At 44.5% G+C, this 15,048-nt stretch overlaps 2 protein-coding genes across 3 annotated transcripts; one reads left to right on the top strand and one right to left on the bottom strand.

Moving 5' to 3' along the window:
* Positions 1–870: 870 nt before the first annotated feature.
* LOC5504620 (endothelin-converting enzyme 2) lies at positions 871–12,162 on the bottom strand. Of its 2 annotated transcripts, XM_048724834.1 has the most exons (18): positions 12,010–12,160; positions 10,878–11,919; positions 10,309–10,368; positions 9,273–9,392; positions 8,053–8,139; positions 7,684–7,814; positions 6,414–6,636; positions 6,000–6,098; positions 5,109–5,186; positions 4,777–4,886; positions 4,616–4,674; positions 3,364–3,415; positions 3,093–3,160; positions 2,679–2,806; positions 2,549–2,614; positions 2,341–2,448; positions 1,794–1,870; positions 871–1,273 (listed from the first exon to the last, which is right to left on the bottom strand). In XM_048724834.1, the coding sequence occupies exons 2-18, from the start codon at positions 11,646–11,648 to the stop codon at positions 1,174–1,176; spliced, it is 2,337 nt and encodes a 778-aa protein (XP_048580791.1). In that variant the 5' UTR covers positions 11,649–11,919; positions 12,010–12,160; the 3' UTR covers positions 871–1,173. The 2 variants fall into 2 exon arrangements, with proteins under 2 accessions (XP_048580791.1, XP_048580790.1); XM_048724833.1 differs by having other exon boundaries at positions 10,878–12,162.
* A 117-nt stretch (positions 12,163–12,279) lies between these two features.
* On the top strand, positions 12,280–14,905 carry LOC5504619 (prostamide/prostaglandin F synthase-like). Its single transcript, XM_001625476.3, has 5 exons — positions 12,280–12,438; positions 12,506–12,710; positions 13,506–13,557; positions 13,759–13,822; positions 14,016–14,905. Exons 1-5 carry the CDS (start codon positions 12,385–12,387, stop codon positions 14,310–14,312), a joined length of 672 nt encoding a protein of 223 aa, XP_001625526.2. The 5' UTR covers positions 12,280–12,384; the 3' UTR covers positions 14,313–14,905.
* Positions 14,906–15,048: the final 143 nt, after the last annotated feature.

Genomic DNA, 15,048 nt, shown 5'->3' with positions numbered 1-15,048 from the left:
TTGAGTGGGAGGGGAGGGGTTATTTTGGGAAAAAAATCATGCATGCCCTCCGGGTCTAAAAAAAACCTGCATTGTTTGATAAAAAAGTCCCGCTTTACGTAAAATTTCCTGTTCGTCAGTTACCGTAAAAAATAAAAACAACATAAATGCTCCCTCTTCCACCCCCCCTCCCGTCGACTCCTATGGGATCTTCCCCCCCCCCCTCTTCCGTCGACTCCTATGGGATCTTTCCGCCCCTCTCCCGTCGACTCCTATGGGATCTTTCCCCCCCCTCTCCCGTCGACTCCTATGGGATCTTTCCCCCCCCCCCTCTCCCGTCGACTCCTATGGGATTTTTCCCCCCCCCCTCTCCCGTCGACTCCTATGGGATCTTTCCCCCCCCTCTCCCGTCGACTCCTATGGGATCTTTCCCCCCCCCCTCTCCCGTCGACTCCTATGGGATCTTTCCCCCCCCCTCTCCCGTCGACTCCTATGGGATCTTTCCCCCCCCCCTCTCCCGTCGACTCCTATGGGATCTTTAACCCCCCCCCTCTCCCGTCGACTCCTATGGGATCTTTCCCCTCCCCTCTCCCGTCGACTCCTATGGGATCTTTCCCCCCCCCTCTCCCGTCGACTCCTATGGGATCTTTCCCCCCCCTCTCCCGTCGACTCCTATGGGATCTTTCCCCCCCCCTCTCCCGTCGACTCCTATGGGATCTTTCCCCCCCCTCTCCCGTCGACTCCTATGGGATCTTTCCCCCCCCCTCTCCCGCCGACTCCTATGGGATCTTTCCCCCCCCCCCCCTCTCCCGTCGACTCCTTTGGGATCTTTTGAGTGTCCTTACTATGTCCAGACTTCCTTCCCTCCAAACACAACAACAATTCTGCACATATTCATTGACCATTTTCATTACTCTTTTTTCTGAACCCGTTTTTTTAAACGCTTTCAAAGAAAAACACTTCATACATGCCATACATTGTTAATTATAATAAATTATGTTTAATATACTGACAAAGTCAATGTACCCTGTGTTTATGTACAATCGTTAAACAGGGCTCTTATCTATCTGTAGAAAACAGACGATATTTGTCCACCTAGCCCATGGCGTTTCCCTATACTCTTGATATGCGAGCGTGCCTTGGTATCACCAGATAATGTTCCCATAATACTCTTGATATTCGAGTGCCTTGGTATTACCAGATAACACATTTCTTTACAGGATTCATAGGGCTGCCAAGTGGGCACTTCCACGCACGCGCAAACTCTTTCAAGTTGGATAACGTGCCAAGAACCCTAGATGGGAGTAAGAGATTAGATAATGAAATTGCAACACATGGAATCTTAAGATGGATTGGGTCGGAACATTTAAAAAGTGTCACTATTAAGTGCCAGACTGGATTTCCGGTTCAGACGTGAGTTTGCTGGGCCCTCGCCTATTTTTCGCTTTTTCCTCGGGTTATCTCCCCTCAACAAGTGTTCCGAGCTAAAAAAAACACGAGGAGTATGCAAACAACTGCCCGCCTTTATTTCCTTTTCTTTTATATTTTGTCTTTTAATCGACTACATAAAAAAAAAAATGAAATTCAGGTGTGGAGAATAGAACACTGATCTGCTTTCCCTAAACAACTACGATAGCGCGCTGTCTCATCCACTGTCGCAATAAACTGAAAGATACGAGGCGCGCAAAGGATTATGGCCGTTTTAATAACCACGACTGTGCAAACCACTAAAATGGCTGCGTTCACTTTAGCAAATGGCACGAGTCTTAGGGCGTTCCCTCTAGTCTTCTGTCCATGTTCGGATGAGTATGTACCTGAATTTATTAGGAGAATGCGGATCCGTATCCAACATGGCGATCGCTTTCTCGGGTCGAATACTGGCACACCAGCTCTGAGACATAAACAAAGCAGCATAAGGGTTATCGTCACCTGACTTTACAATAATTTATCCATCGGCGATCTTTTGGAATTGGACATATGGGGGGAGGGAGGGAGAGGGAGGGAGGGAGGGAGGGAGGGAGGGAGGGAGGGAGGGAGGGAGGGAGGGAGGTAGGGAGGGAGGGAGGGGGAGGGGGGGAGGGGGGGAGGGAGGGAGGGGGGGAGGGGGGGGAGGGAGGGAGGGAGGGAGGGAGGGAGGGAGGGAGGGAGGGAGGGAGGGAGGGAGGGAGGGAGGGAGGGAGGGAGGGAGGGAGGGAGGGAGGGAGGGAGGGAGGGAGGGAGGGAGGGAGGGAGGGAGGGAGGGAGGGAGGGAGAGAGGGAGGGAGGGAGGGAGGGGGACACCTCGCAACGCCCCAGCCACCCCCAAACGGCATGTTTAAAAAAAGAAAAACGCCATTGTAACGCATTGTACAAGTCACTAACCTGCCCATATGCAATAAAGAAGAGCTGATCGTTTGTGAGTCCCCACTCAGAACCAATCACGGGAAGCGTATTTTCTTCGCCGTGTTTCTGGACCCAGTCTTGGTACGCCTGGGAATGCATAACCTCGGTTAAATATGTTGTTTCCTAAAAACATGTTTCGGTCGCGTGTTCCACCCATTACCGTCGTCTGTTTTGACCCTGTACTTACCGCATACGAAGCCTTCAGGCCGCCGTTATCTGCGATGTTCTCTCCTAATGTATACTTCCCATTGTCCTATACACAAATTACGCATGAGATACAATAAGGGATTATTATCCGAAAACGATATCTCACTTACGTTTTTGCCGTAGTAGTTAAACTGGTTATACTGCTTGATTAGACAATCCGCCTTGACTTTAAACCCGTCCACTGCCTTTTGCGTCCACCACGGCGTCCCATAGTTACCCCTCTTGTCGTACATCCGACCTGCAGGAAAACGGGTGTGACGAAAAGGATACTCTTGCCCTTCCCCAAGACGCTGTCACTTCACTGTCCACTATGCGGCGGACGAAGAATAGGTGAAGAGAAACCTTTTTGGGTCCCAAGCCCAAAACACTGTTCAATATTTAGATCACAGGCGTCAGCCAATAATGCGGGAAAGAGCACCTTTCCTGCGAATTCTTGAGCATCATAAACATTTCTTAACTTTTCTTAAAAGTCAGCACTTACTATCTCAGGTAACCAGTATCCCTCGCGAGTGACGAGTACTCACCCGAGTTATCGAATCCATGAACAAGTTCGTGTCCCACTGCCGCCCCTATGCTTCCATAGTTCACAAATCTAAATACCAAAACAAAGACATAAGACAGAACCGCAAGAAACGCTGTGGTACAGGATAGTTCGGCTTAGCCCCAAGTAGTCCGTGGGGAACTAGACTAACTTAGACTATTTTAGCTGTTTTGTATAAAGAGCAAAGAGAGGTACAATTATCATTTCACCCTATTATGAGTTGGTAACACCCTATCGAACCCGAGGAAACTTACTTTGGGGAACGCTTATCGAAGTAAGGTGCTTGTAGAATACCAGCGGGAAATACTGAAACAAGATGAAATGGTTATATGATATAAATATTGATTTAAAAATGAATAAAGAAGATAAAAGTGTCGATACATAGGCTCTTTTTGAGCTTTACCGCGGGCTCAGAAACGACCTGAAGATCGAGCCTAGTCGATGCGTGGACACGAGAGCAAGGGTGAGGGCGAAAAAGGGACAGATGGGCCAACTTTATCCGAATTTCAGTACAATGAATAAATGAATTCAATATTGCGGGCTCTATCCGGTGTGCTTCTGCGCTGCCAAGCAATTTACATGGATGAAGAAAGTGTTTAGTATGTTTATCCCACTTTGACGATTTAGCCAAGCACAGACACAGGAGATCGACTCTGCCTTCTACAGTGGTTCTCTGACGTCCCATAATAAAATGTTGGCAAGCTAGAATGTGGGACGGGTTCGCCATATACTAGAGATTCCCAAATAATGGATCTAGGGGGTTTAACCCCCCTCCCCCCTCCTTTGGGCTGCCAGAAAGCCATATATAACAATAAATAATTCCCCCTAACCTTTTGTCACTGAGCCCCTTCCCCTCTTCAGAGAAAACCTTCATCCAACCAGGTCCCATCCCTTAAGACACAACTGATCATAGTTGGGGGTGTGATTTATTGGCCTCACCTATCTGTCCCATCCCTTAAGACACAACTGATCATAGTTGGCGGTGTGATTTAATGGTCTCACCTATCTGTCCCATCCCTTAAGACACAACTGATCATAGTTGGGGGTGTGATTTAATGGTCTCACCTATCTGTCCCATCTCTTAAGACACAACTGATCATAGTTGGGGGTGTGATTTAATGGCCTCACCTATCTGTTGCATCCCTTAAGATACAACTGATCATAGTTGGGGGTGTGATTTAATGGCCTCACCTATCTGTCCCATCCCTTAAGACACAACTGATCATAGTTGGCGGTGTGATTTAATGGTCTCACCTATCTGTCCCATCCCTTAAGACACAACTGATCATAGTTGGGGGTGTGATTTAATGGCCTCACCTATCTGTTGCATCCCTTAAGATACAACTGATCATAGTTGGGGGTGTGATTTAATGGCCTCACCTATCTGTCCCATCCCTTAAGACACAACTGATCATAGTTGGCGGTGTGATTTAATGGTCTCACCTATCTGTTCCATCCCTTAAGACACAACTGATCATAGTTGGGGGTGTGATTTAATGGCCTCACCTATCTGGTTTCTTGATGGGCTGTAGTAAGCATTCACGGTCTGTGGAGTCATTAGCCACCTTAAACAACAAAAACAACAACAAAACCATCAGTCAAAAAAGTGGTACGTTTTTTTATGAGATATGCCGTGCTCGGATGATTTGGTGCATTGATATACTCACTTATTCTTGTCAACCGGTTTACGCAGCTCCCCAATGTTCTTCTTATAAGAAAATTTCACTTCCGCAAGCTGATTTGCAAAATACTCCACCTCAGTAAACTCCTCGGCAAGCTGAAAAAACACACATTAAAAAAAACATTCATCAGATCGTATTCGTTAAATTAAAAATTATAGCTAGGGTGCGTGCGCACCCGCCTTGACCTCCAACAAGTGAGTTGAAGGTCAAGTTTCAAGATAAATCCTGCGTACGCGCATTATATTTGCCTGGTTTCGATAAAGTTGGTAGCGCGTTCTCGGGTGGCATCTGTCACATAATGTTGTTAAGGTACCTACCTCTTTGTATCTTGAATCTAACTCTGCATCACTTTCAATAAACGATGGGTAACCAATCATATCCACAACTGCGTCTGCCTGAAATGTTATACATGTTAGCCAATAGGAAAAAAAAAGATCAATGGAATTGCTATGACAAGGACAAAAGGTACTTATCGCGACGTCGAATCCGAATACGGAGTAGATATCGCTAGGTGAATATCATTTCACAATATCAATACACCCAAATATCACGTGAGGTGAATATGCCTGTTACATTAGCATAATTTAGTTATGCTCGAGGATGTGTGCACGCGATAGGGTGTGGCCCCTGCAGCTGTCTGGCCTTATTGTTCTTCAGGCCTTTGCACGTTTAAATCTAAAGTTAAAATTACTGTAAACTTGAAAGCTATAACCCTCTATCTATTCGGATTTTAGGCTGATTTTACATTACACTGCAGGGGCGGCGGATGGGTTCCATAGGTGGGGGGGGGGGGGGGGGGGGGGGTTGGGGGGAGGGGTGGGTAGTGGTTTCAGAGGGAGGGGTGGTTGGTGGTTTCAGGGGGGAGGCGTGGGTGGTGGTTTCAGGGGGGGAGGCGTGGGTGGTGGTTTCAAATTCTTAAGCGCTATTTATAAGAACGCGGAGGATAACCTTAGTTTTTATGCACGGCATTTTAAACTGTCAACAAATTTGTTGTCGGTTGCATATGCACCGCTTAAAACCCGTTGGCTAAAAAAGACGTTCATATATAAAGAAACATCCGCTCAGAAAAGAGGGGGGGCTGGCGCCCCCTGCCCCTCCCCTTCCGCCGCCCCTGCACTGACATAGATTTAACAATGAAAAATTAAAAATGGCTGCAAAAACCAAACAAGCATATCAAGTGCGCAAGATTTCTAACTTTGACAGTATACCTTATCAATGGCAGCGAGTCGCGTTTTCTCATCCATCCAGTCCAAATAAGGAAGGCGTTTCTTGAATGCTGCACGTATTGCGTCAATCATTTCTGTCGCCTATTGAGGAAAACATAACTTCTATTATCCCTAGAATTATAAGGGCAAGTGCTTAGACTGGGCTCGCGGACCTAACGCTAGAGGTTTAACTTGCGGCTTCGACCACAGAGATGCATCAGATGAGCATCTAATTAAGGCTGCACAAGCATTTCCAACAATGTATAGCAAGAATGTTTTTTTTAATATGGCTTGTATGTGCCATGATGGAGGGGGTGCTTTCCCCTCCCTATCCTGTGGCTTTACTATGATTTATTATGATTTGGAAAAATATCGGAATCCCTTACAAACCGTAATTCGTACGCGCCTGTATTTTACCTGAGTTTTGCTTGATCCCTCAAATGTTTCCTTAATAAAGAGCTTCCCTAAAGCCATACCAACAGCCTCGTCTGTCTCGCTTATACAGCGCGCCCAGAGGTCTTCGGCCTTACTGGCTCCGTCCAGTACTTGGCGGAGGGCTTGGTGTGCGTCACGGAACGGGGAGGAGAGGGACGGGGCAAAATGCTCGACAACATGCCAAACCATGTAGTCATTCAACACACTAAAACATGAGGAGAGTTAGGTATTAAAAAAAAAACAGAGTTAGTAAGGTTGGGTATTTTTTTGTTAAATTGGTAGGGCCAAATTAAAGCCAGACGATACAAGGGGTAGGGTCAAGTGAACACAAGACAAAGTTAGGTATTCCCTGGTAAATTGGTAGGGCCAAAATAAAACCAGACGATACAAGGGGTAGGGTCAAGTGAACACAAGACAAAGTTAGGTATTCCCCGGTAAATTGGTAGGACCAAATTATAACCAGACGATACAAGGGGTAGGGTCAAATTAAAACCAGAGGATACAAGGGGTAGGGTCAAGTGAACACAAGACAAAGTTAGGTATTTCCTGGTAAATTGGTAGGGCCAAATTAAAACCAGAAGGTACAAGGGGTAGGGTCAAGCGAACACAAGACAAAGCTAGGTATTTCCTGGTAAATTGGTAGGGCCAAATTAAAACCAGACGATACAAGGGGTAGGGTCAAGTGAACACAAGACAAAGTTAGGTATTGCCTGCTAAATTGGTAGGGCCAAATTAAAACCAGACGATACAAGGGGTAGGGTCAAGTGAACACAAGACAATGTATGTATTGCCTGGTAAATTGGTGGGGCCAAATTATGACGATATAAGGGGTAAGGCCAAGTGAACCCAAGACAAACGTTAGGTAAATTTCAAGATAACAGTTAGTAGTTATCCTGTTTCCTGGTAAGGTTATACACCAGATGTTAAAAGTGTTTCCTGGTAAAGGGGTAGGGCCTTTTTGAAACTAGACAAGTTGGGTGATGCCTGGTAAGAAGGATAAAAGATGTTTCAAGAATAACACAGAACACTTGTGTTCTCATTATAAGGTTGGAATATTGCAAGGCTGGAATGGATATTATTATTATTGTGATACTGTATTACATGGGATATGCTAGTTGACATGTGGCATTGATGGACCAGCATAATTTGCGTTAAATAGCAACGTGTGGCTGCTTGCATGACACGAATCTCACGCGATAATTGTGAGTGTTTATCTCGAGCGTTAATCGTGACATGCATTTTTAATTCTTACGTCTGATTGGCTCCACTGATGACGGCTGACAATGCGCGTAGATATTCTGTTGCCATAACAACAACACTCTCACTTTCTTTTATCACGGCTACTCCTGAAAATGCACTTGAAAAGAAATCCATCCACGGAATCTGAAAAAAAAGGATATCATTTAACATTAATATCGTAGAAGATACAAAGAGGATCAACCAATGTATGGCGCAGCAGTTTGTAGCGATGGATGCGAAATAATTAGGCTACGTTAAGACTCCCTTACAATAAGACAAGTAGATAATCTAAACTGGACATCTATGTGTTATTTTTAGGTTACCTTCTAATTTAACCGAACCCTACGAAAAACCACTTTAATAGATGCCCCCTTTAAAATACCTTGGGACAAAGGGAAATGAGCTCCTTCACCGTGATCTTCGTGTACAACTGATCGATCTGGCTTCTGTTATCCGGGGGTATAAATATCTGGAAAAGATAAACAAATTGCTTCTTAATCCAAAATATGCATCACTCAGTTTCGTGAAATCTCAAGCGTCAAATTCTAAATAACCAGAAAAAATAGACCCGTACTTAGAAACCGACTATGACAGATGCAAATGCCAAAGAATTGAGAAGGAATGTAGAGGTAGGGGGAACGCGTGGAAAAAAGAAAATATCTGATGATCCTTCAACAGGAAATGATCCACATTAATATAGCGGGCAAGGGGGATGCGCGCTACCCTTTTCCACCTCTCCCCCAACCCACCCCCCACCCCCAGCTATGCGCCTGCTACAGAAAAAGCCACAAAACTGCAAAAAATTGCAGCGCAGTATGCTTTCGTCCATTAGCGATTCAGATAAAAAAAGTTCATAAACACAATAACTTGTTCAGAAATAAAAAAGGAAAATAAAGGAAAATAAACAATGTTTAAAAAAATATATCATGCAACGAGGATCGAACTTCGTTCAAATAAAAAAGAAAAAAAATAGACCATACATCAAGAAGTTGCACTGAATCATCGTATGACAGCTAAAACTTTAAGGTTAGGCTGGAGATTTCGGGTCCAGCACCGCTATCTAGCGAACTGTACAACACACAAGTACCAGAGGCACGCGCGCATTAATGGGGAGGCAATAACCAGGATCCCAGGCCTGTCTTAGTCGGTTACGCCATGCACAGATCGTTGTGACGTACACTGAAAAACATCGAGGTCTATTTGGTTGTCTCGGGTCTCTAGGGAGCCGCTACGCAGGTTAAAGCAGGGATTAGGCGTTATGCACGTGCTGATTTAAATACAATGGAACTAGTCAGTAGTAGGAAGCAAAATGCGTACTTGTAATTGTCCATAGCCGATAAAAGCTAAGCGTTTCAAAACCAAAAAGCTCGTTAATTTCCGCCTCTTTACTGCGCTTCCCTGAAGTGGCAAATTGCCGTATCTATTAAATACCCACTTACGTTCTAACATCCTACAGTGCTGTCTCGCTAGAACATAAGCGTAAATGCAAACGCATACAAAATTACCCAGTCAAACTTCAGGCGCAACAAAATCAAGTAGTTGCGTGGTATAACACGCTTTCTTGTCTCGTACTAGCCCTGATTTCACCACGATGCGGATTACCTGTGCTAGCTGTATTTCTAGTCGAAGCACCTCCCGCATCTTGTCCCGGACAGTGGTCTCGTCCTTGCCTCCGAGTAGCACGCCAACCCGGGTCATGTACTCCAGGTATGCTGTCAGTTCCTGTAGGGGAGAGGATAAAAGCAAGTCAGGACATGGGTGAATCCAGTATATCTAAGGAGAAAAGGCTTTTAACTTCTTAAGGGGAGGGTGTCCAAGAAGGTTAGTCGGAGGGGAAGCCACGATTTTAACGTTGGGGAAGGGGTGGGGCTGAGACTAGTAGGGGTGTAACTAGGGTGTCCAAGAAGGTTAGTCTGAGGGGAAGCCACGATTTTAACGTTGGGGAAGGGGTGGGGTTGAGGCTAGTAGGGGTGTAACTAGGGTGTCAAAGAAGGTTAGTCTGAGGGGAAGCACAGGATTTTAACGTTGGGGAAGGGGTGGGGTTGAGGCTAGTAGGGGTGTAACTAGGGTGTCAAAGAAGGTTAGTCTGAGGGGAAGCACAGGATTTTAACGTTGGGGAAGGGGTGGGGCTGAGACTAGTAGGGGTGTAACTAGGGTGTCGAAGAAGGTTAGTCTGAGGGGAAGCACAGGATTTTAACTTTGGGAAGGGGTGGGGCTGAGACTAGTAGGGGTGTAACTATCTGGGGAGGAGGGTCAGTCCCTTTGGCGTCTGAAGAGGGAAAATGAGGCGAGCGAGGGGTGCAGACAGGAGTGAATGGGGGATGGCGAGCCTAGGATTAAAGCACCTGGGCAAAGGGAGGAGAATGGGGCAACTCTGGGATGAAGCAGCCGAGCAAGTGGAGGGAGTAATGAGGAAGTTTAGGGCTAATTGTCTAGGGTGAGTCGGGGGAGCTTATTCGAAGCTGGGCTGGCATATGGATTGAAGAACGTTGTTGAATGCCCGCCTTCTCAATTTTTTAAAATGTAATTTAATTTAATTAAAGGACAAACCATAAACTATCCAAATACCTTTATATTACTAATGCTTTATAATGGGTGGTAAAAATGCTTAGGACAAGTCAACTATGAATCCACCTACCTCACTGGTTTCGTTAAGCAGATAATAGCTCCTCTCAATTCCTATTCCTGCTTGATCCAGCTACAAGGCAAATAGGGTACTTAATATAAACGCGAACGCTTTATTTCCTCCGGGATGATCATAGCGGTATATCTCTCTGACGTAGGCAGGTTTGGAGTGCACTTCTCCTTCCTGTGTTTTTAGCTTCGAAAATATATTTGTTGTTGTTGAGAGCTTTTCTCTCTCTTTGCCTCTAGTAATCTTTATAAAAGCTGGTTTTGAATTGAGCGCTTAGCTTTTCGCGGTTTAAGATGGTTCATTAATCTCTAGGACCCTTTTTTCTCTTCTAAACCCTGAATAGCCTTTTAATATGCTAATGAATAGACAGTTGTCAGTCACGTGTGAAAACAACATGGATGGCTGAAGGCCATAGCTATTAAAATTTCGGTCTTACGAATATCTTGTGAAATACTCCATTCCCTTGAGAATCTTCGATTAAATAGCAGTCCAAACACTCCGACCGTACAATAATAAAACGACTTTACAAACAAGCGCTAAGTGAAAATCGCTTACAATTAGACTTACTGTACCTTGATAATATTGCTAGACGAGTCCTTGTCATCGGCATCAACATCGAAGTTGAAAAACACTGGCGTATTATATTGGATCTGTACTCGTTTAAGCGTTTCGGCAAAGACAAATTTACTTGAGTCCCAGGAGTCCGAAAGCGACCATCCTCCGATTTTGTCTATGAGTTCAAGCAGCGGTTTAGATCCACGGTTATTAATCTCATCCAAATTCATGCACGCGTCGTAAAACGTTCTCGCAGCACGAACCGCTTTGCTCGTTGAGTTCTTGATTGAGTCGTCCGTTAACAGACGCTTAATGGTTGCTTGGTTCTTTTTCCATAACCACGAGAAGGTCCCCCAAAACGCCTCTGAGCTTGGAATGGGATTATTCTTCATCCATCCACCGCATGCATACTGGAAGAAGTCGTTACATGGTTCACTCTTGTTGTCAACAGCGTGGAGCATGTAGTGTGCTGCATCGAGGCATCCAGCACTCAAGCAAACCCTCTGCTGCTGCGATACCTTGTAGTGTGACTTTGCGAGTAAAACGCTCAAAACAACGCACGCTAGCAATAAAAATACTACAGCAATAACAGACCAAAACAACGGCTTTCGAACGAGTCTGTGTAGCGAGTTATTGTTTGATGGTCGGATAACTGTAATAACATGCCCCTCGAGACTATCAGCGTCTCCCGCACTAGCCGTGTTTCCACCAAAAGCAGCGAAAGAGTCGTCATCATCATATCTCAGCAATGGTTCATGGGTCACTTCGGAGCTATCCTGGTTAGACATGTTATTTTAAGCAGCTGCACTTAGCCAAATTGTGATGTCTCAAGTAAAAAGAATGTATCGGTAATCTTGGATTTTTTGTTAGTTCCCCGATGGATCCACAATCCTATTCGTTTGAATAGTGGCGGCAAAAAAATGCTTTCTCTCTCGGTCAGGCTCAGTCTGGTTTCTCTGCTCTGTAGAATGGACGAGCGCTGAATGTTTCCCGCGCGCTAGCTGCTATTCTGCCAGGCTTGTGAAACGCCGGCACCCGATCCTTGCTTAACTACAAGCACTTATCGGCGAAGAAAAAAATACAGTTATGACAGTGTCCTTCTGGTACAATTCAATGATCGACACGGAGTTTATGGCCTTAGGTTCATACCTTTACGACATTGACGTCACGGTGTCGCAGCTGCACCGTCATAATAACATGGCTGGTGAACAGACAGAAAGGAATAATAGGAAAAAATATGGTGTTACGTTAACGATTAGAGGACAAAATTCAAACAGATAATTACAGCCGTGTAACAGTGTGTGTGACCTGTCCTAGAACACGATTGCGTGACATCACAAGACGAAGACGAATTTTCCTCCCCTTCCCCCACCCCACCTCCCCACCTCTCACCATCCTCAAACTACCACGTGACTCCTAAGGTTGTGTTGATTACATAATCCGCCATTGCATTGGTGTGGTGGCGGGGCGAAGTTGTTTGGAAGCAATTTCTATCGAAATTCCACCTACCTACTTCACCCAAACATGGAATTGAGCAAGATAGCCAACAATTTAGTTAAGTGTGTGGCAACAGGGCAAGTAAGTCGACAATAATCCAACAATTCACAGTTTCTAGAACCCTATCTCATTCGCATGCTCTTACCAGTTAGTGAAAGTTGAAAGTCTCTGGGAAAAGCAGACCACTGTGGTTGCCTTTCTGCGAAGGTTCGGATGACAGTTGTGCCGGCTGTGGGCTACGGAACTTAGTTCTTTGAAGCCCCAGCTGGAAGCACACAATGTCAAACTCTGCGCCGTTGGTCTGGAAGAGCTCGGACTTACTGAGTTTCAAGAAGGGAATTTCTTCAATGGAGGTGTGTAACCATCACAGGTATTCTAGCTAGCGTAAGACTGCTTCGAACCCGCGAGGGAAAGGTGTTATCAGCTCTTGTTTGGGTATAGGGGTGCAGCGAAAGGTCTTTAACACTGTCTGAAAAAAAGCAAACCAATAGCCTGTGGTGACCTGAGTATCCACACAGGGGCGGGTCTAGTGGTGGGCCTAGCAGGGCCGCTCCACCCCCTATTTTTAGATATTTGGCTTCAAATTAATAAGAAATATAAGGAAATCCACGAAAGAATTATGAATCTGGCCCCCCTTTCTTGTAACCCTTGCTCCCCCCCTCTTTTTGGAACTCTTGATCGGCCCCTGCAACACGAGCATGTTTTTCTTTGTGTTTACCTAAGGAGGGGCTGCAAGCAGTCAAAGCTATGAGGGGCAGGAAAGGGGCAAGGAAGATGCAGGGAGTTACTCCTCAGATCTAGTAATCTGCAGATAAAAAATTTATTATGGGCTCAGATTTTATTGTTAGATAGGTGGGATTTTCACAGTTAACTAGCATATACTAGACAAGGAACAATCCTCCCCAATTCATGAAAATTAACTGAATTTTAAGAGCACCAATGACAAATTACACTGATCAAGTTTTGCTATTCACAAGTCATGGTGATGACACAATCATGAATCACGATTTTTATTTTGTTGCACTCACAAATTGCCAAACTGCCTGGCCCTGTACACTAGAGTATACTGTAGTAAGAAAATCCTTACTATACTCCTAGTGTGTGCAAGTTCAAATAAAGCTTAGGAAAAAATTTGGTTTGCCTTACAGAACTTTTTATTGATACTGAAAAGAAATGCTACAAAGACTTGGGCTTCAAGAAGTAAGTAGATAATCTCTAGATTCTTGCTGTGTTTGCATTTTGCATCCCAGTTTTGCTTTATCACATGGTCACCTGCATGAAGAGAAAAACTACTTTTTGTGCAATGGCTGATTAATAATCATCTCTTGCTTTTTTAACTGAACTGTATGTGACACAGAAGAACAAATTGATTTAGATGTAATATATTCCTCATATTATTAGGTACAATGCCCTGAGTGTATTTGGAGGTCTAATGGCAAAAGTAACTAGAGATGCTTTATCAAAGGTACAGTTAATTACTGTTTGTTACTAATTGCCCTGTAAAGGCAAATAAACTTGATTTTGATTTTGCAAAAAAAGAAAGCTTCCTCATTATAATCAATGTACTGTACCCATTAGGCAATGTGCAGCCTAATGAAATGATTTTAGAAATGAATTTAGAAATGATTTTTCACAAATATTTTCTTTTATCCCAATAGAGCAATGCAAAGGGTATCAAGGGGAACATGAAAGGGGATGGAATGCAAACTGGTGGCATGCTGATTGTAACCCAGGGAGGAGATAAAATCTTACTGTCCCATCAGCAGTCTTCCCCTGGTGACCATGTGGCCAATGCTACCATTTTAAATGCACTTGGCATAAGCGAGGCAAGTGGTGGAGCAGGGCCTTCAGCCCAACCTGCAATGGAGTGTTCAGAGGATGCATGCTCGCTACCAACAGATAGTAAACCAAAGATGGAATGCAATGAAGATGCTTGCTCTATGCCAAATAACTAGGGTTATAATGTATGAAAAAAAGCTTTCACCACCAATGTTTGTGTGTAGATCATTTTTAAAGGTGGTGAATTCATAGCAAGCTGAACTTCCTCAGTCTAACAAATTTCTTAAAGCTGTACAGTAATCTTGTACATATCACCTGTTAACCACAGGGCCACAGCAGGGGGAGGCACACCACCTCTCCCTAATGAGTCTGAAACTATATAATGTTAGTCAACACAGTTGCTCCCCCTCTATGTGTATTCAAGACACAATGTTCCAGCACTGTAACATCCATGCCTTTTATCTGTAACCCTCTTTGGACAACTATCCCATACATATACTGCTCATTCATACTATTAAACAGGACGGTAGATTCTTCTGAGATCGCATGATAACCAAAGTAGTATGTAGGAATATAACATATACAGAACCACACGAAGATAGTGATTTAATGCTAAGGTACTTTTTCTTATAAGCTTATGATGCCAGTGCAGAAAGCCTACTTGGTAAAGCACAGGTTGATGAGGGAGTTTCTCAGAATTTGAGACCTGCTTACGGAATTGTATCAATATAGGTCATTATCTGAATAAAGTGGTTTTGTGTCAATAAAATTAGCATACGGTTTTCATGTTCTATCCAGCAGGTACAGTTAAAATCTATGCATGCTTTGGGAGAACCTAATCACCCCATTTGCACCCTGTATAATATACCCTATATATCTAACTACATGGTTCAGAGGCAAGGCAAGTTAAAG

Source organism: Nematostella vectensis, chromosome 3 (assembly GCF_932526225.1).
Source record: "Nematostella vectensis chromosome 3, jaNemVect1.1, whole genome shotgun sequence".
NCBI classification, from domain to species: domain Eukaryota; kingdom Metazoa; phylum Cnidaria; class Anthozoa; order Actiniaria; family Edwardsiidae; genus Nematostella; species Nematostella vectensis.
The sequence above is the reverse complement of the archived record's forward strand: the minus strand, read 5'-3'. Positions and strand labels throughout refer to the sequence as shown.